This window comes from Diabrotica virgifera, chromosome 7, assembly GCF_917563875.1.
Source record: "Diabrotica virgifera virgifera chromosome 7, PGI_DIABVI_V3a".
In the NCBI taxonomy this organism is placed as follows: Eukaryota; Metazoa; Arthropoda; class Insecta; order Coleoptera; family Chrysomelidae; genus Diabrotica; species Diabrotica virgifera.
This window is the reverse complement of record NC_065449.1, coordinates 10,714,330-10,742,220: the sequence shown is the minus strand read 5'-3', so window position 1 is coordinate 10,742,220 and position 27,891 is coordinate 10,714,330. Positions and strand designations below refer to the sequence as shown.

General features: G+C 33.1%; 1 protein-coding gene across 2 annotated transcripts in view; it reads left to right on the top strand.

Annotated features, from left to right (window-relative positions):
• Positions 1–26,208, top strand: part of LOC114327376 (lipid droplet-associated hydrolase) — a 42,710-nt gene extending 16,502 nt beyond the window's left edge. Inside the window, exons 2-4 of one of the 2 annotated variants that reach the window (XM_050656127.1) lie at positions 14,082–14,232; positions 18,850–19,174; positions 20,608–26,208. In XM_050656127.1, the coding sequence (XP_050512084.1) occupies positions 18,872–19,174; positions 20,608–21,219 (915 nt within the window). In that variant the 5' untranslated portion in view covers positions 14,082–14,232; positions 18,850–18,871 and the 3' untranslated portion in view covers positions 21,220–26,208. The remainder of the gene's footprint in view (positions 1–14,081; positions 14,233–18,849; positions 19,175–20,607) is intronic. The other variant, XM_028275971.2, reaches the window with a different exon arrangement.
• The last annotated feature ends 1,683 nt before the right edge of the window (positions 26,209–27,891 follow it).

The following is a 27,891-nucleotide window of genomic DNA, read 5'->3' as shown; positions in this document are numbered from 1 at the left end:
ACATGCCGTATCTAGGTTTGTATTGGTCTTAAAGATATTACAGGATTTGATTTGTTTGATTTAATTTGATTTGTTTTACTAAAAGATACAATTTTGATATCTACAGTTTTTTTGATTAAATGCACATTTTTCGAGGTATTCTCAAAAAACCCTCTAAAAAAGTCGATTTTTTCATCGAAAAACTGTTACTTTCAAGCGCGAATAACTCGAAAAATATTAGTTTTACGAAGAAAATGTATAAAACATTTTCCCGCCCCCAAGGTTTTAGCGTACAGCGGCATGATATAGAAAATGATCCTTGGACTATTCCCTACCTTCTGTGGAAATTTCAAATAAATCCATGCTGGACGAAAAAATTGCAAGCCAAAATGCTTCATTTCCTCGACTACAAGTATTAGTTTCCTTTTTAGTGTAATATATTTTTGTGTTTTAAAAAGAATTGATTGATTTTGTACATACTATTTTTTTGTATTGTCGTTAAATATTCCTATAGAATAGATACATAAAATAATTATTTATATGTTTACTGATATATTGTTTTGTTATCTGGCCTTGTTTTCAAATTATTTTCATATCTAGGAATGCCTAATTTTCGACTATAATTTGATGTTTATTTAATTTTTTGCCTTATAAGTTTCCAACTTGTTGGTTGAAGGAATGTGTGAAAGTAGTAATGTAATAAACCCATACAAATCTTAACCAAAACAGTGAATAAGGTTCACTGATGTAAGCGGAACTATGAATTTTAGTAGTTCCTATTTGAAGTGCTTCTTCTTCTTATTGTTCCGTCTTCTTACGATGGTTGCCAATTACTTTTCTCTCTAAACACTTCCCTATCTTTTGCAACATGAAATATAAATATTGGCAATATCATTTTAAAGTCTTCTACTTTAAAATGTATAATATACGTCTGAATTGCCAATATAAATGAGTCAGATTAAATAAATTATTAGAAGAATTTTTTTACTAAGCAACAACATTTTTGTTTAATTCATTAATATTTTTTGTACTTTGACAACGACACCCGATTTGGGCGTCGAAACGTTAATAAAATCATTTTTTAGTAAAATTTTATTTTATTTATCAACGGGCAAGCCCAATTACAATACTGTTAAACTATAAATTCATAACACTGACTATATCTACTGTTACAATACAAAAAGTTAATCTGTATTATTATACAAAACAATACAAAAAGTTATCTATATCAAATGCAGTACAAAAAGTTATCTATACAAAAAGTTAATCCGTATTATTAGACAATGCAATATAAAAGGTTATCTATTGGCGGTGTGCAAGTACTTGGAAGGGGAAACGAGAAACGACCCTGCGCGAGTCGCGGAGAAATATTGCAACTATCTTAAATAATTCATATTGTCAATTGAAATTGTCAAATTGACGTATATTTCATACCTTCTGTCAATGAAGCAGAAAAATTATATATTGCTCCACAATATTGATATGATATGCAATTATTATATAAAGGTAAATTTAATTAATCTTATTTTGCTTGCAGTACTGCATTTTAATAACTAATTTTATTTACTACATACAATTGTTGACGTTTTCATAACATAACCTGAATCTTATTTTTTCTTCTTATTATTTTTTTGGACTATGGCCTTGACAATTATCCAGTAACCAGGACTAATATAATTGGCCAATATAATTAAAAGTGCGAATTTTAGTATAGAGCGTAGAAATAGGGGTCGCTTTGCCGAACTTGCACGGTCCCAATATAGATTACTCAAGTCAGGAGTACACAAAACCTGACGCAAGAATGAGCCAAAGGTTGCAAAGAAATCTATGTTAAAATATTGATTGGCTAGTCTGGCAGTTCTTGAAATGAAGTTGTTAAATCCATAGTTAGTGCGATGCATAGGGTAATGGAAACTAGCTATTGGGACCGTGCAAGTTCGGAAAAGCGACACCTGGTTTCATAGCTCTGCACTTTTATTCGCACTTTTAATTATATTGGCCAATAATATGGTCCTGGTTACTGGATAATTGTCAAGGCCATAGTCAAAAAAAAATAATAAGAAGAAAAAATAAGATTTAGGTTGTTTTTAAAACGTAAACAATTGTATGTAGTAAATAAAATTAGTTATTAAAATGCAGTACTGCAAGCAAAATACAATTAATTAAATTTACCTTTATATAATAATTGCATATCATATCAATATTGTGAAGCAATATACAGTACGTAAATCGTTCTGTTGGACATAGGGAATATACATTGAGATCATTGTGGCAACTGCGCTAACCTGTGTTAGTTGAAACTTCTGTTCGAGTACGAGTTTCTGATGCAACAGAGCTGTTAGAACGAATAGAATGAGTGATTTTGAATTTAAGGCAGTCCATAAATAAATCAAAAACAAATATTATTACTGATGAATTAATAATTTTACTTTAATTTTTAAATTATCTTTTATTTAAAAATTAATTTCCAAATTAATCAGACACAGTTTTCCAATTAGGTCAAAAATAGTTCTACTACAATGACATGTTTTGACGTTTATTTGTGTCACCCGAAATTAATTGTCAATTTTGAGGTTAATGCCCCTTAATGCTATTATTGTCATTGAGAGAGAGAGAGAGAAGTTGCCACAATTATCTTAAAATAATACAATGTATTATGTACTTATGTATCTAAATATATACAATCTATGTTCCCTATGTCAAGCTGAACGATTTACGTACTGTATAATTTTTCTTCTTAAATGACAATATGTATGAAATGTACGTCAATTTGACAATTTCAATTGACAATATGAATTATTTAAGAAAGTTGTAATATTTCTCCGCTATTCGCGCACGATCGTTTCGCGTATCTCTTCCAAGTACTTGCACACCGCGATCTGGTAGGTCTAGATGGAACATGTATATTAATTTTATTGATCAAAGAAGAAGCAGCAGCTCTACCATGCAGAATATTGTAAAAAGTAATAAGATATATCTTCTTATGACGCATAGAGATGGGTGGCATATTTAATGTAGCAAGTAAATATGCATCATTGTAGCAGTGGCGGCTGGTCCTATGAGGCAGGTGAGGCAGTGCCTCACCAGTATACCAATCGACTATTTACGTTATTTCGTTATTTCATCATCAATTCTTTAAATACAATTTAACTGTTTGAAATTTGCTTAATAACTTTATTTTCGTTATATCATCATCAATAATTCTTTAAATACAATTTAACTTTTTGAAAATTGCTAAATAATTTAATTTTTATTATAAAACTTTTTTTATCAACTTTATTTTTATGATAAAAAAAAATTAGTACGGCCCTGACCCGTTCTTCATAACACACCGATATACCTACTACAAGGTACCATTAGAGGCACTGCCTCTGATGGTACCTCGTCTAGCATATTACGAAGCCGACGGAGATCGGCCGGCAGCATGACAGAATAATTTTTGGAAGCGGGATTAAGTATCCTTTCAGAGGCAGGCAAAAATATGCCTCAAGCGTGGTTTTGCAGTTTTAGGTAGTTTGTTAGAGCAGTTTGTTCTAGTTACGTGTATTTACTATTAGTATAAGAGATACAATAGATGTTTAGAATATGTTATTATGCTCAGACTGGCTGAAAGTCATTTGCCAATGTCAATTAAATAAATAAATTAATAAAAAAATTAGAAATTATGATTTCTTTCATAATAATTCATTTACTTTTAAGTACGCTGTTTATAAAATAAATAAAAAACCAAAAAAATAAAATTTAACCCTTAGTTTATTTAACATAAAAAAACAATCTTATAATATAACCGTAATTTGCTTACTTGCTTGTTTCTATTTGCATATATGCAATACATTTACAATATAATAAAATTGGTTCTAAAATGAAATTATCACGTGTTTGCAGGTATATTGTTTGCGTACCATAATTTCATTTTGGCAAGTGATTAATAATAACAGAATCAGTCAACGGCCAAACCAGAATGATCCTAAGGGGGCTACAACGGGTGGGTCTCTGGGGGTATGGATTTAAGGCTTTAAGGATTTAAGGCATTTAAGGCTTATAACCCCCAACCCGCCCCCCAGTTACGCCACTGGAATCAGTTGTCCGTTGTTTTCATGTAGTATATAATGTAAATTTTGCTTAATATGGCTGTTCAAGTGTTCAACGCTGATGAGCCAACGACGAAACATCTGATTCATGCTGTTTTGATATGTGGTATCATATTAATTATTATTTTTAGCTAAAAAAACAGCTACTATGAGTATGAACCTGTTAGAGACTTAGAACTTTCGTAGCTATTCTTTTGCGAATAAAATTGTTATTTAATATCGTTTGCAAGCCTTAAAATAAATACGGTGCCGTTCTGTGACGTTATGACGTCACAAAATCGACCTTCCGGCTATTAAAGAAAATCTAACCATAACAATAATAATCCTCAAGTGTAGTGTGCCTCACCATCTTGTACTATCACGAGCCGCCCCTGCATTGTAGTTGTCCAAGATGTTTAATTTGAAAGCAATCTGTTTAAGGAATTTATGCTCAACACGACACAAGGTCTCAATATGCACACCATAAAAAGGTGACCATACACAGGACGCATACTCAAGATGGGGACGGACAAGAGAGCAATAAAGTGCTTCTTCTGATAAAGCCAAGCATCTGAAATGCCTTGTTGACTACATTAAAGTGATCAGAAAGTTGTAGAGTAGCATCCAAAGTAACACCAAGGTCCTTGATGAAAGGTACAGTATCTAGGCAATGCTGTCCAATCTTGTATTCAAAATGGATTGGGGATCTAGATCGAGAAAACGTAATGGTTTTGCATTTAGATGGATTCAGACTCATCCCATTTCTTGTACACCAGTCCAACAAATTGATTAACTCATATTGAAGTTTATCACAGTCATTGGGAGATTTAATTAGACAGCTCAATTTTAAGTCGTCGGCATACAGCAAAAAAAAGGGAAGAAGAAAAACATTCGTGAATATCGTTTATAAAAATGTTAAACACAAGAGTCCCAAGATGTGATCCTTGAGGAACCCCTGAAGGAACAAGAATTGATTTGCAAAGAAAATTACCAATTTTTACTATCTGTCTACGATTAGACAAATAGCTGCCAAACCAAGAAAACAATGGTTCATCAACACCAATCATTCTGAGCTTATGGACCAACATACCATGAGACACCCTGTCGAACGCCATGGAGAAATCAGTGTAAATTGTATCCACTTGATACCCCCTCTCAAGGGAATCAAACAAAAAATCTACATAAGTTAATAGGTTAAGCTCAGTAGATCTATGGGGTCTAAACCCAAATTGTTGATCGATAAGTCTAGGCTCAAGTAAAGGAGTTAAAAAGTCACAAACCAGACTCTCGAACACTTTGGGTATCACACCAAGGACGCTAATAGGACGATAATTATTATTGACAAGAGATTTATCCCTGTCTTTAAATATAGACTTAAGAAATCTTTCTTTCCAGTAATCTGGAAAAACACCAGTTTGAAGGGAACAATTAAATATGTAATACAGTGGCCTGGAAAGGTTAAAACTGCATTCCTTTAAGAACAAAGGAGGTATACCGTCAGTACCTGGGCCCTTATTGATATCAAGAGAAGAGAGTGTGGTGTATATTTCTGATATTAAAATTTTATGATTAGTATTGGATGAAGATAGTTCATGATTGGGCATATTGAGATTACCCTGAGAATAAATAAACTGTGGAAAAATAATCAGCAAACAAATTCGCAATATCTTTGCCTGGGTACAATATTTGTCGAGATATTTAAGTCCATTAGGAAAAGCACTATTTTTTCTTTTGTTATTAACAAAAAACCAGAATTTCTTGATATTAGAAGATATAGCTGTTTCAGTAGACTGAACATATTGTGAGTAGCATTCCCGAGTCAGATCCTTGCACAATTGTCTAACCCTAGAAAACTCCCAATAGTCATTCAAAGAACCAGTTGACTTATATTTTTTGTGTAATTTTTTCTTTAAGATGATAAAATTTTTTAGAACCTGAGAGAACCATATTGGGACTTTTCTGGCTGAAAACTTCTTTAATGGTACAAATTTATCTATAGCTATAAAAACAATTTCATAAAATATATTTAACATTAGACTCGAGATTCGCTTATTAAAATTGTGGTTCATTTCCCATCAAAACTAGTTAATTGCAAAAATGCCACAAGAAAATAGCTTCAGAACAACATTATGAAATATCTGTTCAGGACTGAGGATAGTCCAATCTCTAATATTCTTCAGACAAGGTTTCCTCTTTCTTACCAAGCATTTTCTTCCCTTTACTCTTCTTTGCATGATTTGTAGCAGAGTATTTATTGTTTCGAAGTCTGTGGCCCAGATATGATGTTTTTCTTATTTTAATTGTGTTCATAAGCTTTCTGCCATGTCTAATTTGTCTTAACACTTCTTCGTTTGAGACTTTTGCAGTGCAAGTAATTTTCAAAATACGCCTATATAGCCACATTTTGAAAGTCTCAATTTTTTTTGTATTGGGCTTTCGGTGTCTAAGCTTCTACCTCATATAGAAGCTGCTGCCAAACATAACATTCGACGAACCTCAATCTGATAGCTATACTCAATTTCTTATTTGTAAACATTGATTTGTATTTTATAAATCCTTTTTTAGCGATTTCTATTCTGACCTTTATCTCCTCATCTTGATCTAGCATTCTTATAATAAAACAGCACTTAAAAGATCTCATGTCTACAGTACATCTCATAAAGAAAGTTAGGTACAGAAAGTAAGTTCTCTTTTAAAAAACTTACAATGGATCAGTGGAAAAGAAAGGAAATAATCAGAAAAGTACATAAAATATTATCAATGATTTCAAAAAAGATAAGATACAATAAAAAAACAACAAATATATAGTTCAGTGAAATGAGTAAAATAGACCATGTTTGGTAATAATCTAGATATCCAGAAAGTTTTTTAATTGTTTTATTTTTTTAGTTTGTTTTAGTTATTAATAATATTATTCTGAAACTATTTTCTTGTGTCATCTTAATGCAATTTAGTAGAATATTTTGTTTATAGGCATTTATTATGTTAAAAAAATCTGAATTGATACATTTACTTATGTACTTTTTTATTATAAATTACATATAACAATTGCTCTCATGAAAACATTACTTATGAATATTAATATCATAATTATTATAACAACAAATATATCTTATCTTCTATATCATGTAAACTCATTTTACAAAACTCTTCATGACAACAAGCGCCTGCCAAACCAACGATCAATGCAACCTAAAATCATCATCATTCTCTTTGCCTTATCCCTATGCGGGGTCGGCTTCCCTAATTGCATTTCTCCACACAATTCTATCTTGGGCCATATCAATGTTAATCCCCTTTACCAACATGTCCTGCCTTATCGTCTCCCCCCAGCTCTTCTTTGGTCTTCCTCTCCTACTCCTTCCAGGAATCTGTACTTCAGCTATTCTTCGTATTGGGTGGTTAACGTCTCGACGTTGAACATGACCAAACCATCTTAACCTATGCTCTCTCATTTTGGCATCAATTGGTGCCACACCTAGACTTCCCCTAATATACTCATTTCTAATTTTATCCTTCTTTGTCACTCCACTCATCCATCTAAGCATTCTCATTTCCGCCACATGCATTCGCTGTTCCTCTTTCTTTTTCACTGCCCAACATTCAGTTCCGTACATCATAGCTGGTCTTATGGCTGTTTTATAGAATTTTCCCTTCAGCTTCATTGGAATTTTTCTGTCACACAACACACCACTCGCTTCTTTCCACTTCTTCCATCCAGCCCTAATTCTACTGCATGCATCTCCATCTATTTCTCCATTACTCTGTAATACCGATCCTAGGTAGTTAAAAGTATTGCTTTTTACAATCATTTCACCATCCAAAGATACCATTTTATTTGTAGTAGCTCCATCTTTAAATGAACATTCCAAATACTCTGTTTTTGTCCTACTAAGTTTTAAACCTTTTTCCTCCAGAGCTTGTCTCCACTGTTCCAGTTTTTGTTCTAAGTCTCTTTCACTATTTCCTACTAACACGACATCATCAGCATACATTAAGCACCATGGAATGTTACCCTGTATTTTCGCTGTTATCTGGTCCAAAACTAATGAGAATAAATACGGACTAAGCACAGAACCTTGATGCAATCCTACTTTCACATGAAATTTATCAGTCTCTCCCACACCTGTCCTAACACTAGTCGTTACTCCCTCATACATATCCCTCACAATCTTTACATATTCACCAGGGACTCCTTTCTTATTGAGTGCCCACCACAGAATCTCTCGAGGAACTCTATCATATGCTTTCTCAAGATCAATGAATACCATATGAGCGTTTGTTTCTTTACTCCTGTATTTTTCCATCAACTGCCTTATAATGAAAATTGCATCTGTTGTTGATCTACCCTGCATAAAGCCAAATTGATTCTCGGATATTTCGGTTTCTTCACGTATCCGTCTATCAATTACTCTTTCCCATATTTTCATGGTGTGGCTAAGCAGTTTTATAGCCCTGTAGTTTGTACATTGTTGTATATCTCCCTTGTTTTTGTAAACAGGTACCAGTATACTGCTTCTCCATTCGTCTGGCATTTGTCCAACTTCCATAATTCTATTAAATAGACCTGCTAGCCACCTTGTTCCTGTCTCTCCCAATGCTCTCCATACTTCCCCAGGAATATCATCTGGTCCTACCGCTTTTCCTTTCTTTATTTTTTGAAGCGCTTGAGCCACTTCCTCGTTGGTTATTTTGGTGACCATTGCTGCTACTGTCTCCGTTGACTCTACAGGCTGTCTGTCAAATTCTTCATTTAATAAGCTGTCAAAGTACTTTCTCCATCTCTTTTTGACATCCCTTTCGTGAACTAGTATTTTATTATTTTCATCTCGGATACATCTAATCTGATTAAAATCTTTTGCTTTCTTTGCTCTCTGTTTGGCTATTTTATATATCTTCGTTTCGCCTTCCCTGGTATCAAGTTGATCGTATAGGTTTGAATACGCTTCTGCTTTAGCTTTTGCTACTGCTACTTTCGCTTCCTTTTTGGCGACCATATAATTTTGAAGATCTATGTCCGATCTGGTTTCTTGCCACTTTTTATATAATTTTCTCTTCTCTTTTATGTTTCCTTGTACTTCATTTGACCACCACCAAGTCTCTTTATCTTCAAACTTCTTTCCTGACGTTTTCCCAAGTATTTCAATAGCCGTCTCTCTAATAATATTGGCCATTTTTCTCCAAATTGTGTTAGGGCTTCCTTTCATGTTCCAATATATTTTTTCTACTATTCTTTCCCTGAATAGACCTTCCTTCTCATCTTTTAGCATCCACCACTTGATTTTTTGTGGTCCTCTCCGATATTTTTGTTTAGTTTCGCTTTTTACTTCGATGTCCAGAACAAGCAGCTTATGTTGTTGGCTTACTGTCTCACTAACTATTACCTTGCAGTCCTTGCATTCACGTATGTCTTCTTTCCTTATCATGAAGTAGTCTATTTGGGATTGATGTTGTCCACTTTTGTAGGTAATAAGTTGAGTTTCTCTCTTTTTAAAGAATGTGTTAACAATCGCCATATCCAATGCTGTTGCTAATTCTAGCATGTCATCTCCAGCTTCATTTCTAGTTCCAAAGCCTAATCCCCCATGTATTGTTTCATATCCTGTCTTGGCTTGGCCCACATGTGCATTGAAATCACCTCCTATTATAACTTTCTCCTCCGCTGGAATATCACTCAGTATGTCTCCCAATTGATCATAGAAAGCTCTTCTTTCATTCTCACCCAGACCTGTTTGAGGAGCATACACACACACAACATTCAATACTTCTTTATCAATTACAAATTTCACTGACATCATTCTATCACTCGTTCTTACAACATCTACTACGTTATCTTTCATTTCACTATCAGCAATTATACCAACTCCATTTCTAGTGTTACTACTCCCTACATACCACAATTTATATCCATCACCTAGTTCTTTCGCCCTTTGTCCTTTCCACCTAGTTTCTTGAATACAAGCAATTTGAACTCCTCTTCGTTTGAGCGCATCCACTAACTCCAGACTCTTACCTGTAAGACTACCAAGATTCCAAGACCCTATCCTGATTTTTCTAACCTGCAATGGTGTTCCCCCTGAGATAGTCCTCACCCGGAGATCCGAATGGAGGCTCATTTTACTTCCGGAACATTTTACCTCAGGAGATGCCATCATTTCAGTATAAGTTTTTATTTCGTTTGGAGAAGGTCTTTTCATTATTATGGCCTGAAAAGATTTTTGGATATTTGATGCCTGAATGCCTTTTCTATCAGCACCATACCCTGCCCTGTCCTGCACGTTTAGCCAATACACCACCAATGCAACCAAAGTGCAGTATTACCCCACACCCGCCTGCATTTTTCTGTATAGGCCAGGATCCCTACTGTAAGGACTGCCCTATAAGCCAATGTATTGTTGCCCGTATCCCGCCACTAGGAGGCACGTACTTCATTCGGGATACAGATAAACCTAAAATATGCATAATAATTAATCAAACGTAAAAAGAGAAATTACATTTAATTATATTACCTTTGTTACTAAGTAGATATTACGTCCAGTTTCTGATGAGAAATTTATTTCTTCTTTATTGAATCCTCTTGATTTTTTGGTTTGTAGCCAATGTGGACTTGTATTAATTGTATTAATTGTGCACTTTGAACATTGACTAATTGAAGCTTTTATTTGAAAAACAACACATGTCAATTTTTCGCAAATTCGACTTTATGTGAGTATTCTTAAACTACATAGAATATTTGGATAGTTTTAAAAGAACAACAGATGTCTGGGAAGTTTTTCTTGATTTGCCAAAATTTTAATTTTTAGACAAGCATTGTTTTTCAAATAAACGCTTCAATTGCTACTGACACGCTGATGTAGCCTCTTAATTGCCATAATTTCAAATAGTGATATTATATGTCAATTTGTAAAAAAAACAAAGGTGTATAAATTTACATTCATAAATTACCTACTGCATAAATAAGCATGTTTTGTAATTATCTTGGTCAATTGTTTATACATTTTAATTTAGAATCTTGCAAATTAAAAACATTTTAAGATCTACAACTTTTACTTGAACCATTTTTCTGTAAACTATGCAGTTATGAGCGCGCTAATAACAGACAAAATCACGCAAAAGATGGAAAACATAATACATTGTGAACTGAAAAGAGATGAAGATGAAACTAGGAGAGGTGGAAATTATCGATATAAACGTATAAATATTAACATTAGATGATAATATAGTTTTCCACCTTTAGACGTCTGTGATAGGAGTATTCAGTAGTAATTGCTCTAAGAGCTCTAAAATTCTATATTAATTTTAGAGATCGAGTGCAATTTGTTGCGATTATTTCATGAATAAAACTATTCAAAACCAAAATTTTATTGTAATTTTTTTATGTAGGTACAAATTAGTACCATTAAACACACAGTTGTTATAAATATTTGACGGTTGAAAGTCATCACTTTTATAATTTTTAAAACATTAATTGTCATTAATGTCACTGAATGTATTTTTTCATAGCAACGAAGGGCATCTAACGTAATATACTTGACGACGGGAAATTATCAAAAATTATCAGTTTAATTTTTATTTCTGTAGCTTTCTTTTGGTCAGAATCTCCTATGAATGAAATAATTAGTAATTGCACAAGAGCTCTAAAATTATCGAATTTTTCCCGAGTGACACTTTGACAGTTTTAATTTTGAAATTATGTCAAACTGTCACGAGGGCAAAAATTCGATAATAATTTTAGAGATCGAGTGCAATTTGTTGCGATTATTTCATGAATAAAACTGTTCAAAACCAAAATTTTATTGTAATTTATTTATGTAAGTACAAATTAGTACAATTAAACACAGTTGTTATAAATATTTGACGGTTAAAAGTCATCACTTTTATAATTTTTAAAACATTAATTGTCATTAATGTCACTGCATGTATTTTTTCGTAGCAACGAAGGGCATCTGACGTAATATACTTGACGACGGGATATTATCAAAAATTATCAGTTTAATTTTTATTTCTGTAGCTTTCTATTGGTCAGAATCTCCTATGAATGAAATAATCTATAAAATTCTACTGTCACAGTGATAGTTGTCATACTTCTCCGATACGTCTAAAGGTATCGAACTATGTAATGTAATGTTAATTTATACGTTTATATCGGAAATTTCCACCTCTACTAGTTTCATCTCTTTTTATTTCAAAATGTATGATGTTCTTTATCTTTTGCGTTATTTTGCCGGGTATTAGCGCGCTCATCGCTGTATAAGAAACATTTTATAGTTAAAAAAACTATTTTAAGTGTCATAAGTTAATAAATTTACTGTCGATCTATTTTTTCGATTAAATGATCGTTTCACCTTGTTTTTGTTCGTGTTATTGGTTTATAAATGAGATGTACACGACATAACACTTGTCTGGGGCGGGGTTACACATTACAGACAAGGCCAAAGATCAATGTTTTAGAAAAAATGCTATCCTGGCGGCAAAAATGAATTCATTTATAAAATAGTTCGCCAGTTAGGGACCCGGCTTATGTAATTATTGAAAACAGGTAGGTATTAGATGTGGGCGTCAATTAATTGTTTATATCATACATAATATATTGGTATCCTAAATAGGATAATCTTTCACCCATTTCATTGTATTGGTTTAATAAAAAAGGAGTGATTGTAAAAAGTGATAATTTTGATAGGTTGTAACGTGTCAAAAAATTTTTACGTTATATCTTGTCCAATTTTCGTTTATTTCATTCAATTTTAGCAGCAGTCTTCACCTTTAAAACGCATTTTGACTTTTGTCGATTGGATACTCTGATCAAAAGATATTGCATTTTTACCGTCGAGTTGATACAAATTTTATTTAAAAAATTTATTTCGCGCCTGTAATTGACATTGAAAATAGCAGGTCGCTTCAAGCGTTGTTTCTGAGAGAACGGTTCATTCTACACAAAAAGTGTTCATAAACATTTTTGTTCAAAATTATCTCAGCTACATTTCTTGTTTGAAACATTTTTTTCTACGGCTCACAGATTCTTGATAAATTGATGTTTTCAGTTCCTCCAACGGGTAGGGGGATTCCGGGGGTAGGAGTTAGCCAGACAATTAGCCAGACATTTTGTTATTTTAATAACAAACAATTTTTTTTTTCAATCGGAGGAATTTTTTCTGTATTTCTAACTTTAAATACATAACAAGCTAACTTACGTATTACAATTATTATCTAAATAATACACTCTTTTGGTTGTAAAATTTTTTTGTAAATATTTTTTTTGTATTTTTTTATTATTTTTTTTTATTAATTATTTTTTTTTATTACGCTAAGACATAAACCCGATTCAACATCTCGGAGGTTTACATTTTCTTAGTTTTTTTTTTCTTTTTTTTTTGCTTTTTTCTCCTTTTTTGCTTTTTTTTTCTCTTTTTCTCTTTTTTTCTTTTGTTTTTCTTGCTCTTTTTTTTCAATTATAATATACAGTAATTACTTAAATCTATAGAATTTAAAAAATTAACGTGTTTGTTTTGTTTTGAATTCAGAATCACAAGTCCAACAGATATCGGGCAATGAACGTCCAAATTACGTGTTGCCGATAATATTAAAATTGAGAAGAAAAAGATACGTTGCGGGGACAGGTCGTGTTTTCATCCGTACCGCATGATAAAAACATTTTTTTAATTATTTTCGTTGTTAGATCCATTAGAAATATACTGTTTTCGTTATTCATTTTTGTGCGACCTTACGTTAATTTAGAGCTGATTTAGATAAATAGAGGTTTTTTAATAAAGAACTTTTATTTACTTTCGAACCCGGGGTAGTTGTTGTTAACGCGTAGTTTTCAAGCAGTGCCCCACACATCTTTTCTGTGATGATTTTTCGTATGGTTTTTAGAGATTCAGTAGCATTTTCATCTCTGACGATTCGACTAATACTTCTTTTTAGTCATTTAAACTTTAGTTGTTTCTTTTTTATAATACAATATAATATATACTCTTACATTTGGTTGAGTATAGACTATACATAATCTACTATATTTAATCTATTTTTCAGTTTATTACAAGACATCACAAACGTGCAGCCATCACAGAAACTTTCATAGAATTAAACAAAGTCCCGACCAAAGTGTCCACGATCGGAAAGAAAGTAGGAGAAACGTTTGACGACAACGAGAATTTAGTAATCATCATTCCCGGAAACCCAGGTTTGAATTCCTTCTACGACAAATTCGCCAGAAGAATAAATGGAATAAATCAAAATAAAACAATACCTAATATGCTCAAGAAAAAATACAATTAATGTGACAAGGTTGTCGACGGGTCAGATATGCTCGCTAAGAGCGGTTCAAGACCCGTCGGCTGGAGAAAGAGGGGGTGGGTTTAGTCGGTAAGCGGCCCGTGATACAGATAGGACGGGCCGAATCCGACACACCTGGGACACCTTCCCAGACGGTTTTGAGAAGATTCCCACCTCCAAAAAAAAAATGTGACAAGGTTAAATACAATCGGGTGCAAAATTAACCGGACACCTTAAAAATGAGTAATTTTTGATGTCTCGCAATTCCTAAACCTGTTGTCCGACTTAAGTGATTTTTTAATATGCTATAGCCAGAGAACAAGGACCACAGAGAAGCGACACGCCTTTGATCCTTCGTGAGCACGCCGCCAATGACCTTGAAAGCAACCTAAACAACCAGCGTACCAATAGTCAGTGGGCATGTCACACAATACATATAAATTCGTAAATAAAATTAAGCATTTATGTTGACTTTCAATAAATATAAAATATTGCACCGAAAAAAAAAGTTGCGTGCAGGGCCGACTTTTGTTGGCATTCTTTATAATAATGGAATCATTTTTGATTTACAAAAGGTTGCAAATATATCGCACAATGCAAAGTAATGGTGAAAATCATATTGATTGGAACCATAAATATAAATAGCTTTTTGTTTATCCCCATTTTGGCATTGAAAGACCAATAATAAAATATACCTATTTCCTACGGTAGGTGTGACATTCACTGATTGTTTTTGGCTTGGGCAGATACAAGATATAATTTGTTCGTCGGGGTATTTCCTAATAAATTATATTTTTTAATATGGGTTATCGAAAAATAACACAGCCATTGTAACTTCCACGGAAATGTCACAAACTCTGAAAGTTCCAATTCTCTTTGAGTGACAAATGTTCGTGATCGATAAAAAAAACTTTATGTTGAAATCGAATGTCAATATTGTTATTGTCTTGGAAACGTATACCTTCTCTGATATATCTTTGGAGCAAAAGTATGAAGACATTTTACATTTAATTTTCTTCACGTTTCATAATTTGACAATGTTTCTTTAAGCGGAATTTTATCTCTGTAAATATTTTAAATTGGCTCTAAGCAGTACAAATATTGCCGAACGTCAAGAACCTAAAGCTTGTCACGCACGGAAAGCTATACTATAATTTACGGTGATGAGTGCGCTAATATCCGAAAAAATAACGCAAAAGACGGAAAACATAATACGTTGTGAAATAAAAAACACAAGACTGCAATATAATATCGATGTATCCACCTTTGTACCTTTGCATCCACAAAAGACATGTTAAACTACAAAACCGTCTACTTTCTTTGTTTCTAAAGATATTAGGTACATTCAAAAAAACAAACTATTCAGAAAACAACACTACAATATGATTCCGATGTATACTCCGATCGATATATATAGGTAACCTTTGTTATTTATATTTAAATAATTAAAAGTTGGCAAACAATTTTTGTATACTGCACTGCAAAAGGTAGATAAGTATTTAGTTTTTTCATTATTGAATGTAAGTTTGTTTATTTGCAACCGTGTTTTTGCAATTTTGAAGTCTTGTTCTGCTATAATTTTAAGATTTTCTCAATTATCGGCCCAATTATGTTTCCAACAATTTTTGTTTGAATCGTACTTTGTTTTTGTCGTTTAAATCAGAAATTCTCGTGTATAGAACTCTTTATATATTTTTATTTCGTAAAAATAGGATATCTTGGAGTGCGATAACATACGGAAAACATCTGTTGAATTTTTGACCTGGCTGACCCTTCGTAGACTTGCGTCTGACACCAAATTTAATATTTTTAATTTGAAATATCCCTTGCTTGGCAGAGCGAAGTTTAGTTTTTTATGCATTACGTAGGGGTAATTAAATTCAAGAAAATGAATCACTTTCGTCATGATTTATTATCAATAATATTTAATCAAGTCAAATTAAGACTATTAGATACGTAATAACTAATACTTATGTAAAAATACAAAGCAATAACAATTACCTGTTATTATTCTTACGAAATCTAAATAAACTTATTTCTCTTCCTGTCGCAGATAAACATCCGTGAAACACATACGAGTAACCAGACATTTTAACTATTATAATTATATAAATGCTCAAACAAACTTTTTAAGTCGAGTATTTACCATACACGCCTACGGACTATCGTAAAACAACCAGGAGGGACAGAATTAGCATGCTGATGATACTTAAAGCAACCAGGTTCGCGCATGCGTCTTCAAAAAACGGTACAGGTTTTTAGTGCGGTTGTGTCGTTTCTCTGTGGTCCTTGTTCTCTGCTATAGCCTTATTCTTTAACAATACCGTTTTAATAGTATTGTTGCTAAACAGGTACATTTTCATTGTATACGAGGTGTACCAATGAAACTGTGTTTTTTTCTTAAACTTCGCATCACCCTGTGGAATATTCTAGCATTTACAAAATACTGAAATTAAAATCTAACTACAGCCTCATGTTTTGTAAACATTTTGCTTTTTGGTTCATTCGCGTACATTGGACCATAAAAAAGTTAGGTAATTTAACAACTAGCCATGATTTTCATCAATATAGGGTCTTTTTAAATAAGTATGGCAACCTTTCAAGGGTATTTCTGCATGAAAAAATAATGACAGTTTGCTTTATAAACGGTATGTTCGCAAATGCTTCGTTTCTGAGATAGGGGGTGTTGAAATTTTTCTTACAAACTGATGATTTATTGCTTTAAAACCGGTTGAGATATGCAAATGAAATTTGGTGGGTTTTAAGACGTAGTTATTGCACATTTTTTGACATACAACTAAGAATTTAATATTCCCATTGGCGCGCATACGGGTAATATGACAGCTCATATTACCCGTATGCGCGCCAATGCTGAATATTAAATTCTAACTTGTATATCAAAAGTTATATAATAACTACGTCTTAAAACTTACCAAATTTCATTTGCATATCTCAACCGGTTTTAAAGCAATAAATAAATCATCAGTTTATAAGAAAAATTTCAACACCCTCTATCTTAGAAATTAAGCATTTGCGGGCATAGGTTTATAAAGCAAACTGTCATTATTTTTTCATATAGAATAACACCATAAAGTAGGGACCGCAGACGTTCGGAAACAATTAGCGTCTCTTTGCAAAGACAATGACGTCGACTTTGCAAAGTAACAAGGCACTTACTCAACACACACACACTACACATTACTCCCCTGACTTAGTGATAAGTTATACAATTACGTGGCTAAAGGTTCTAGTTCTAAACCAAAGCCAGAATCAGAGAAAAAAAAAACTCCATAAAGTTTGCCATGCTTATTTAAAAACATACTGTTTTGATAAAAAACATGGCTAACTGTTAAAGTACCTAACTTTTTAACGGTCCAACATAAGCGAATGACTCAAAAAACAGAATGTTGAGAAAACATGAGGCTATATTTGGGTTTAAATTTGAGTATTTTGTAAATGTTAGAATACTCCACAGGGCGATGCGAAGTTTGAGAAAGAAACACAGTTTCATTGGTACACCCGGTATACAATGAAAATTTACCTGTTTAGCAACAATATTATTGGAACGATATTGTTGAAGAATAAGGCTATAACATATTAAAAAATCACTCAAATCGGACAACAGGTTTAGAAATTGCGAGACATCAAAAATTACCCATTTTTAAGGTGTCCGGTTAATTTTGCACCCGAGTGTAGTATTGGCGAATCTGTGTTTGAAAAAGTAGAACACTTTGAATACCTTGGGGTGTCAGTTAATGGAACTAATGACAAAAGCATAGTAGTCAATGAAAGAATCCTGGCAAGAAACAAAACCTACTGGAAATACAACAACTCCCTCAAAGATAAGAAGCTTACTCAGAATACCAAATTGAAAATTTTCAGAGCAGCAATTAGACCAGTAATCACATATGGTGCTGTGGTGTAAAGATTGATTATCCTAGAGAGAAAAATCATTCGGAGAATAGCAGGCCTACTAAACTTAGGTAATAATGAATTTAGGAAACTGATGAACTACAAAGTAAGAGAACTTTTGAAAGGAGAAGACATTGTCAGGTTTATCAAGGCACAGAGACTCAGATGGATGGGACATTTAGAAAGGAGAAATCCAGAAACAAGTATCAAGAAAATCACCAAATAGAGACCAGTCTCAGGCAGACCACGAGGAAGACCGTAAACGAGATGGGAGAACCAGATAATTGCGGACCTAAGAAAATGCGAGTTAGAGAACGGGCAACCACAAGCAAAAACCACACAACCAATTGTAAAACCAAAATGTTAGTGCGGACTGATTCTCCATGACAAACGAATCGGAAGAGCCTAAAGAGGACGGCAGTCACTCCGATAAGAGTTTAAATGCCACGATGATGAAACTGGTAGTGAAACACCATCATGGCTGTATTTTTGCATATTTCATACTTTTTTTGGTCATTTATTGGTCTTAAACTTTTACTAGTTTTTTTATTATGCAACATCTACTCTTATCTTATGTGCTATCTTCAGTAAATTATATACAATATATTTTCAGTTTATTACAAGACATCACAAAAATGCAGCCCATCACAGAAACTTTCATCGAATTAAACAAAGTACCGACCAAAGTGTCCACGATCGGAAAGAAAGTTGGAGAAACGTTTGACGACAACGAGAATTTAGTAATCATCATTCCCGGAAACCCAGGTTTAAATTCCTTTTACGACAAATTTGCAAGAAGAATTAACGAAAATTTGAGTTGTTCAGTTTGGTGTGTAGGACATGCAGGACATAATTACACGGCCGAAAAATTGAAAGGAGTGCCCAAGTACAACGAAAATAAGGAGGTGTACGGTCTTGATGGACAAGTACAAAATAAGGTATGTACGTAAATTCATCATCATTCAATCTTCGCTTGTCCACTGCTGGGTATAGATCTCTCTCATAATTTTCCATCTATTTCAATCTTGTGCTTATTGCATCCAATTCCTAGGACAACGTTTTAGATCATCAGTCCAACGTGTTGGTGAACAACCTCTGCTTCGGTAGGCATCATCTCTTAGTCTCCATTCCAGTATGCGCTTTGTCCATATTATGTCCATTTGTCCATATTATGTTACGTCATTCCAGCCACGTGACCTGCCCAGTTCCATTTCAGTGTTGCTACTCTCTCTACTGCATTAGCCACTCCTGTTCTTTGTCATAGCTGGCGGTTTGGGATCTTGTCTCGTAGTGAAACGCCCAGCATAGCCCGCTCCATCGCCCTTTGAGACACGGATCTTTTGCACTATTTTCCTTGTCATGGTCAACGTTTCCGCACCGTAAGTCAACACTGGCAAAACACACTGATTATACTCTGGGCTAATTAGCAAAATACAAGGAAAAGTTATTTAACAGCAATTTTATTGCTGGAATCGAATCTTATGATTGTATATATTAATAATATAGGTATGCAAAGTCCGCAGATAGTGTGCTACTTTTTTTATAAATAAAATGGCGCCCGAAAATCGTGTTTTTTTTTTCAATTTTTGCTCTATAACTCCAAAGATTTTAACTTTACACCAAAAACACCTAAATAAAAATTCACCATAATTAAATTCTGCATAGATACGTGTTTTTCCCAAATTACTTCGATGAAAATTTTCCCCGGAAAATGCGGGTTTTTCCAACAAAATCTTTAATTTTCAACTAAAATTTTAGATAAGTAATTGTTTATCAATAATTAAATAACTTGGTAATATGAAAGCTCTTTTCGTATAGATTATAATTCCAGAAACCGATGGAAATTGAATGAACAGTTTAGCAACAATTGAATTGTTAATTAAAAATTTACGGTCGCTATAATAACCACAATAATTATGATACATAAGAATAACTATGATTTTTCTATAAAAAGCACTGTATTTATCCCATGTACTTTACAGAATTGCAATTGGACTATTTAAGCGGCTTCAGGAATATTTTGAAATTATAAACAATTTTTTGGCTTATAAACAAATAGAATATCTCCGGAAATATTAAATTAAATTAAATCACGAAAACGGTATTGGAAAAAAAAAGCGGCAGGATACTTCTTATAAAGAAAAAAACGTTTAATTGTGATGAGTGGTTCCTGAGATGCAACCGGTCAAAGTTGACCGGCATTTACGGCAAAGATATAAACAATAGGATAATAATTTTCGAACCATCACCTTTTTATTTTTGTCCTCTTCTCCATTTTCATATCTTTAAAATACTCATGATCCGGTCAAACTTGACTACAGAAACAAACAATAAACAAACCTTAATAAACATACCTTATTTTTGTTTTTAGGTTGACTTTTTTGAAAAATACGTCCCAAAAAATGCGAGGGTTCACCTTATCGGTCATTCCATAGGATCTTACATGGCTGTGAACCTATTAGACAAACCTACGATATCGGAAAAAATCAACAAGGCCTATTTGCTCTTTCCCACAATAGAATACATGGCTAAAACCCCGAACGGACTCTTCTTGAACGGATTCCTGAGAAGCATAATATGGTTCGTAGTTCTCATGTCTGGTTTGTTCGCTATTTTACCACATTTTATACAAACTGCTCTACTGTACGGTTACATGAGCATTGTCGGCATGCCTAAACATAACTGTGATATTATACGATCGTTGATCAGGCCTGCTATCTTGAAACGCGTATTCTTCCTAGCCTACGAAGAAATGGACCAAGTGCTGGAAAGAAACTCGAATAGTCTGGAACACAATATAAAGAAGGTGAAGTTGTTGTACGGTGAAACCGATGGGTGGACTCCTCTGCAGTATTATACCAACCTTAAGAAAGATATTCCGGATATCGATGCAGAGGTAACTAGCTTTAACCATGCTTTTGTGTTAAACAGAAGTGATGAACTTGGTGATATGGTTTGTGATTGGATCAAGAATAAGGCTTAGGTAGTTCGAAGTGGTACACTTCCCGTCAAAAAAAAAACTGGTATAACTCTTATAATCGAAAATCGCGTTTTTCAAGTTGTTTATCGAGAAGCGTGATTGGTTTCTCGTAAATTGTACTGTAAATACAAAACTCTATTGAGTTGTGGGATAATAAGATGAACACACGGGAAAAATAAAAAAATTAATTTGAAATAATACAATATGAATAACTTTTACAGTGAACAAGTGTGGGATTTAAATATATGTATGTATGACAATTCGAAACTGCTGAAATATTAATATTTTGTCAGCTCCATTATTATTAATCACTTCTTGTAATCTTCTGGGCACTGAGAAATAAATTTAGTTATAGATTTTCATCTTCGTCCAAGCTTTCCCAGGTTTCTTCAATGATGGTCAATTGGTAGTGATAAAAATAATACCTATCTAAAACCTTTATACATTTTTAAACGTATTTAGATTTATTATTTTTGTATTTAGATTTAGTGCAATTCCGTTATCTGTTATGGCAACAACGAAGTGATTCACGAACTATGGACAGCCTAAGTCTGACGTCACAAATGTCACAAAATTGGGAGGAGCTTATATTGGCTCCAAACAATTTTGTTTGTAACGTTAAATGGTCATAAGGAATTTTTCATTTATGTGCTTTGTGTGGCAAAATAAGACTTCATTTAGGTATTTCGTTAAAGAAACGTGTTAATTAAGAGATTTTTATTCGTTTTTGCTCAGGTGGTTTTTATTCCTTAGTGGTTGAACATTAAACATAACCTCAAAACTGTTTACGTTCTAATCATTGCATTAAATTAACTCACCTGGGCAAAAACGAATAAAAATCTCTTAATTGACACGTTTCTTTAACTAAATACCTAAATGAAAAGTCTTATTTTGTCACACAAACCACGTAAACAATAAATTAAAAATTCCTTATGAGTGTTTAACACTATAAACAAAATTGTTTGGAGTCAAATATAAGCTCCTCCCAATTTTGTGACGTCAAGACTTAGGATGTCCATTGTATCCAGTCTGAACACAGGTTTACAGGGAAAAAAAAGTGTACCAGTTTTTTGTGACGGGAAGTGTACCTAGTAGATAGTTTTTCACGAGACAAGTGCGTTCATTATTATATTTATTATATTGGGCATATTACGGCGTTGTTGTTTCATTATGATCTTTATTTTATCATTCACTCGTTCTTTTGGTCCCTTACAAATATCATTTCAAATGCGAGTATTTTCCATTCTATTGTGTTAATTCATCAATTGCTTTCTTCGTTAAAATTAAGTGATGTAGTAACGATAAACATTGATAAACAGTCCAGTGGTAGTTGCAAAGATGCAAATGGGATAAAACCGTCATAAATATCCAGGAAGCAATGTGTACACGATCAAATGTCTATTGGAAGTCAATAAAACAACATATAGATATATCACATCTTTGAGCGAGTACGTTTATCCCAAACAATGCCTCTCGTTCCAAAACCGTTTCGAAAACCAAACTGTATGTCACTTGGTAGTCCTGGCATTTATTATAGATTCGGCCATGTACCTATTACCTTTGGAAAAATTTTTAATAAATGACTTAACAAACTGTAACAAAATATGGTACTGAAAACATCGTCAGACATATAAAAGCTAATCGGATAAGATGGGCAGGTCATGTAGTAAGATCAGAGGAAGACAGAGTGCTAAAGACAGTGTTCTTCGAGAGACCAGACGGTAGAAGATCAGTGGGCCGTCCCAGAAAAAGATGGAAGGATGATGTTGAAACCGATCTATCTAGGATGGGGTACAACAATGGCAAATCGAAGCGCAAGATCGCAGACGATGGAGGGCCATAGTGGATGCGGCGAAGACTCACCCCGAGTTGTAAAGCCAGTCAAGAAGAAGAAGAAGACTTAACAAACTGAAGGTTCTATAATCAGCTCAGGTTTTTTCTGTTGTCTTCTTAGGTAGAGCTATGAACGAACAGTGAATCGAACCAACCATTAGGCAGGTGTCCGCTGGTATAATTAGTATTGAAAAACGAAGTTCTCTAAAACTAAAACATTGCTATCATTTATAAGCTCCCATGATCCACTGCTGTATTTTTGCGAAACAGACAGATATATTATGCTTTTTCCCACAGGTCGTATGAATGTCCCTCATGCCCAATTTAAATATGAACTCGCAATATAATTTTAATGTTTAAGACTAAAAACCTTAATTTTTTTGATAATATACATGTTAAAATAATATTTATATCCGGTGTTCCTAGATGTCAGTAAATATACTGTATACAGCGAAATAGCATGAGATCAATATTTGATGTTAAGAAACAACAGTGTAAATTGGATATAGTAGGAACAATGAAAGATTACCCATGGAGCGATCGTTTTAAACACATCTTTTCTGTTCCAAAAAGTAATGAACCAGTACCAGTATTATAAGAACAGTAGTTTATATAATTATTACATGTACTATCCGTTGCAAGATAATTCGGATGGAATTCCGACAAAATATGTACTTTTTGTACATATTTTGTCGGAATTCCATCCGAATTATCTTGCAACGGATAGTGCCTACTTGCGTTGATCAATTTTTTTTGTGGCATGGTGACAGTAAAATACAGCGTGTTTTGTATGTGCGTTCATGGGTAATCTTTCATTTTTCCTACTATGTATATACAATATTGGTGATAGTACTGCTGCCTCGACTATTCTTTTTCTCATGATCATCTTTCAGTGCGTCACAGTTTTTCGATTTCTCTCTAACGCATTAAATTGTATGTGACAGAAAAAAAGGCACGTCTGGGAATACTTCGGTAATTATTCTAGTTCGGTGATTATTCTAGTTGTCGATAGATGGCGCCATAATCAAAAAAGAATTATTTATTAAATAAAATAATAATATTATCAATATAATCTGTACAATTTATAAGACTATACAAATGAAAGAAAATACCATTTTATAAATGCAATAGACACAATTGATTTGGTTTTATTCCAAATTGAAAATAAAATTTGACAACTGTCAGATTTAACTAAAATGTCACGTTAGAATAAATGTCATAAATGTGTATTATCACGGACTTACCTTTTTTTCTATAATTTGTGACGCACTGAAAAATGTTCATGAAAAGGAGAATATCCCAGCTCCTTATACTCAATTCCCAATAAAATAGCTTTTGTTGGGGCATTGAATGTTCAATTCTGTGATAAGGAAAGATCTCTGTATGTAATAAGGTAAGCCCTTCAAATACTTCATGTGACATTGACATCAAGGAACACTGTTTGGTAAGTGGGTACCTAAAATTATCAGTATTCAACTGTTTATTTTGTGTAACGTGATTTCCTTAATTTATTATTTTTATATTGCTGTTTTAAGACTTTTGTTCAAAATTAACCAGTTGCATTCTTCCATGTAATTCGTTACATAGTTTAATTAGTTATTATTTAACAACTTCACCAAGAGAAGTCTACCATGTCAAACGCTTTTTTAATACCTACTTCAAGAACGAACCTCTACCCTTGTCACATCACATTTTATTCATGGACGTGTGTATTTGGGACATATTTAGGTTATTTGAATCATATATGATTAATTTTCTTCTTCTTCATGTGCTGTGCTTGATTATCCAGCGTTGGCCATAGTAATTTTGTTGTCGGCAGCTCGGAAAAGGGAGGCAGAGGATCTGTTAAACCATTCCCTCAGGAAGCAATGACGTTCTTCTTCGACCTGGTCCTCTTATTCCGTCTACATTCCCTTGTACTATTAAATAGAGTATATATATATATATATATATATATATATATATATATATATATATATATATATATATATATATATATATATATATATATATATTATATGTCTCTGGATGTCGCATAACATGGCCAAAATATTAAAGTTTGCGATTTTTAATTGTTCCCATGCAATGCAAAACAACTTCGTTAAGAACTCTATCCACCCAACTTATTCGTATGATTCTCCGATAAACCCAGATTTCAGGCTTCCAGTTTCTTAAGAAGTGTATCCGTTTAAGTCCAACCTTCGACACCGTACAAAAGAGTAGAGAATACAATATACAATATAACATCTCACTAATCTTAATATGATTATTTGGACAGTGAAATTGTTAATACTTATTTATAATTTTGTATTTGCAATATTTGGTGGACGATTGGTTAAATTAAGTGCAGCTGTACAGGTTCTTCTACTTATCTTCCAGGAATTTGTTAAATGGTGCTCAAATTTTGAAAAAAAGTTGACTTTTTGTCAAATATTTTACTATAAATCAGATTAATTTATTTTAAATGGTTTTTGTTACTGTTATCAAATAATTTTATTGATTTAACTACAGTAGAACCCCGCAAATCCGAACTAATTGGGGGGACAGCCTGTTCGGATTCCGAAAAGTTCGGATTATCCGAAAGTTAGCCTAAGAAGCTAACGAAGATGATTTTTAAAAGATTTGGACTGCCACCGATCCCTTTATGAAACTCTATCCGCACGTTTACGCCTCCAATATTCTAAAGCTGAAAAATATTTAGATCACTCAAATATTAAATCGCTAACGCCAGTAGTTTTGTTTCGTCACGGGACATGGGAATTCGGCCATGTAAATGATTCATTTAATTTGTAATCTGGATATTGATTACACTATGTTTCTTATCTTTTTCAATGTTTTCGTTCATAGTATACCATGGAAAATGTGTATTATGCACATTCCTTTATTTATTGTGTTTAGTCTAACTCAACGCTTTTATTCACCCATTAGTGTTCCAGTGTTTAATACTGTAGCTAGCATCTTACGTAATTATTTTCTCACATAATAAACATGTTTTTAAATTTTTATTTTGAAATTTTAAAATTTTTTTTCACTTCCCGTTGGTTCGGATTTGCGGGGTTCTACTGTATTTATTTATGGTTGTATGTTACAAATAAAGACCTACCTCCTTGTTATTCTTACTTTGTATTACCGTAAAGTTCAAATAAATTATTTAATTATGCAATTATTTTATTTCAAGCTCAAAATCATAATAAATTAGTACTACTAGTGACTTCGACCTGCAAAAGTATGAGCATCAAGAAGTCACTAGATTTTGTATATTAGACGGAACGTTACTTGTAGGGCAATGTATTTCTTATGGACGATAGAAGTGCGCGATGCCACTCCGTACTGATTAGAAAGAATCGTATATCGTCAGTCGAGTAGCCACCCGTGCCCGAGAGATTTGGTAACACTGATCTTAATAAGCGCAACGTTGCGTTATATTATAGATGCATTTAAACTTGATGGTTTTTCTATGATAAATACAGCAAAACTAGTATGGAGGACCACAGGAAATAATAGGAAAAAGAAACGGACACCATGATGGAAAATAGGAGGTAAACATTGAAATAAAAGAAGTAATTGTGGGAAGAATATATACAGTCGGAAAAATGAAAGAATACCCATGAACAATCACTTATTTTTTCATTTTTCCAACTGTATAAGACAAAACTCAACAAAAATCTGAAAGATACCATTGATTGAAATAAAGATACAAAATACAATAATAGTCAAAAAATGAGAAAGAGAAGAACTGGGACAAGTTTGTAGAAAAAAAGAACAGTAAATAAAATGTAAAATTGTTTTACAGAACACTAAAAACACTATGAATCAACAAAGAAATAAAGCTAAAACAAATAATGACCAAAAACGAAACAATATTAACTGATAACAAGGATATAATGGACAAGATGGAGAGAAGCAAGTATTATATTCTTATCTATGGAGAGAACATTTCAATCAACTGTTGGAACAGAAAGGGAAATAAAAACAATATAATTGGCGGATCTGTGGAAACAGAAGCAATGGAAGAATAACTAAAGGAAGCAATAAGAAAGATACAAGATTGGAAGCGATGAAGTTAGTCCAGAAATGTTGAAATATTTAGGAGAACAAGCAAAGCAAAAATCATTATACATCCTAAATATAGAAGAAAAAACTGTTGCTTGGTCAAATGAAGAGAAGACAGATAAAGAAAATGTCAAGGAAAAAGCAGGGATAACCTTATTGAAGAGGGGATACATCAATAAAAAATAAAAAAACATTCACATACTATACCTGGGAACAGTAACAAATTGATAACGGGAAGCAATGATGATCTCAACATGCTAGAGAGTACAGGAAAACTATTCCAGACACTGAATAGAGGACTCCTCAAGGAAAAGAGTATAGGAAGCTAAACCAATAAGGAAGAACAAAAGAGGCAGAGCCAATAAAATAGTGGAACTGACATATTATGTAGATATTCACAAAAAGGGGCAACTTACGACGCTTTGTCTTTCTGGCAAAAATTTCATAAAAATTGATAAGTACAGTGGAACCTCGATAATTCGGATTAATCGGGACCACGACCGATCCGGGTTAGCCGGAGAATATGAAAAAAATTAATAAAATACTGTATACTTAGAGATAAACTCCGTTTAATTGAAATATGACTGTACTACACACAATACGGTAACAGTGGAGACTAAGACCATTGTTTAAAAAATAATTTTTTAAATAGTCTTTTTTATTTTAAACAATGCTAAGACAGTTTGAAATAAATAAAGGCATAACAGGTGCCTATTTTTTCCGATAATCCGAGATAATGAACGTCGCTCTGCTGTCATGTGCCAGGAGTCATTTTTACTATCGTATAGT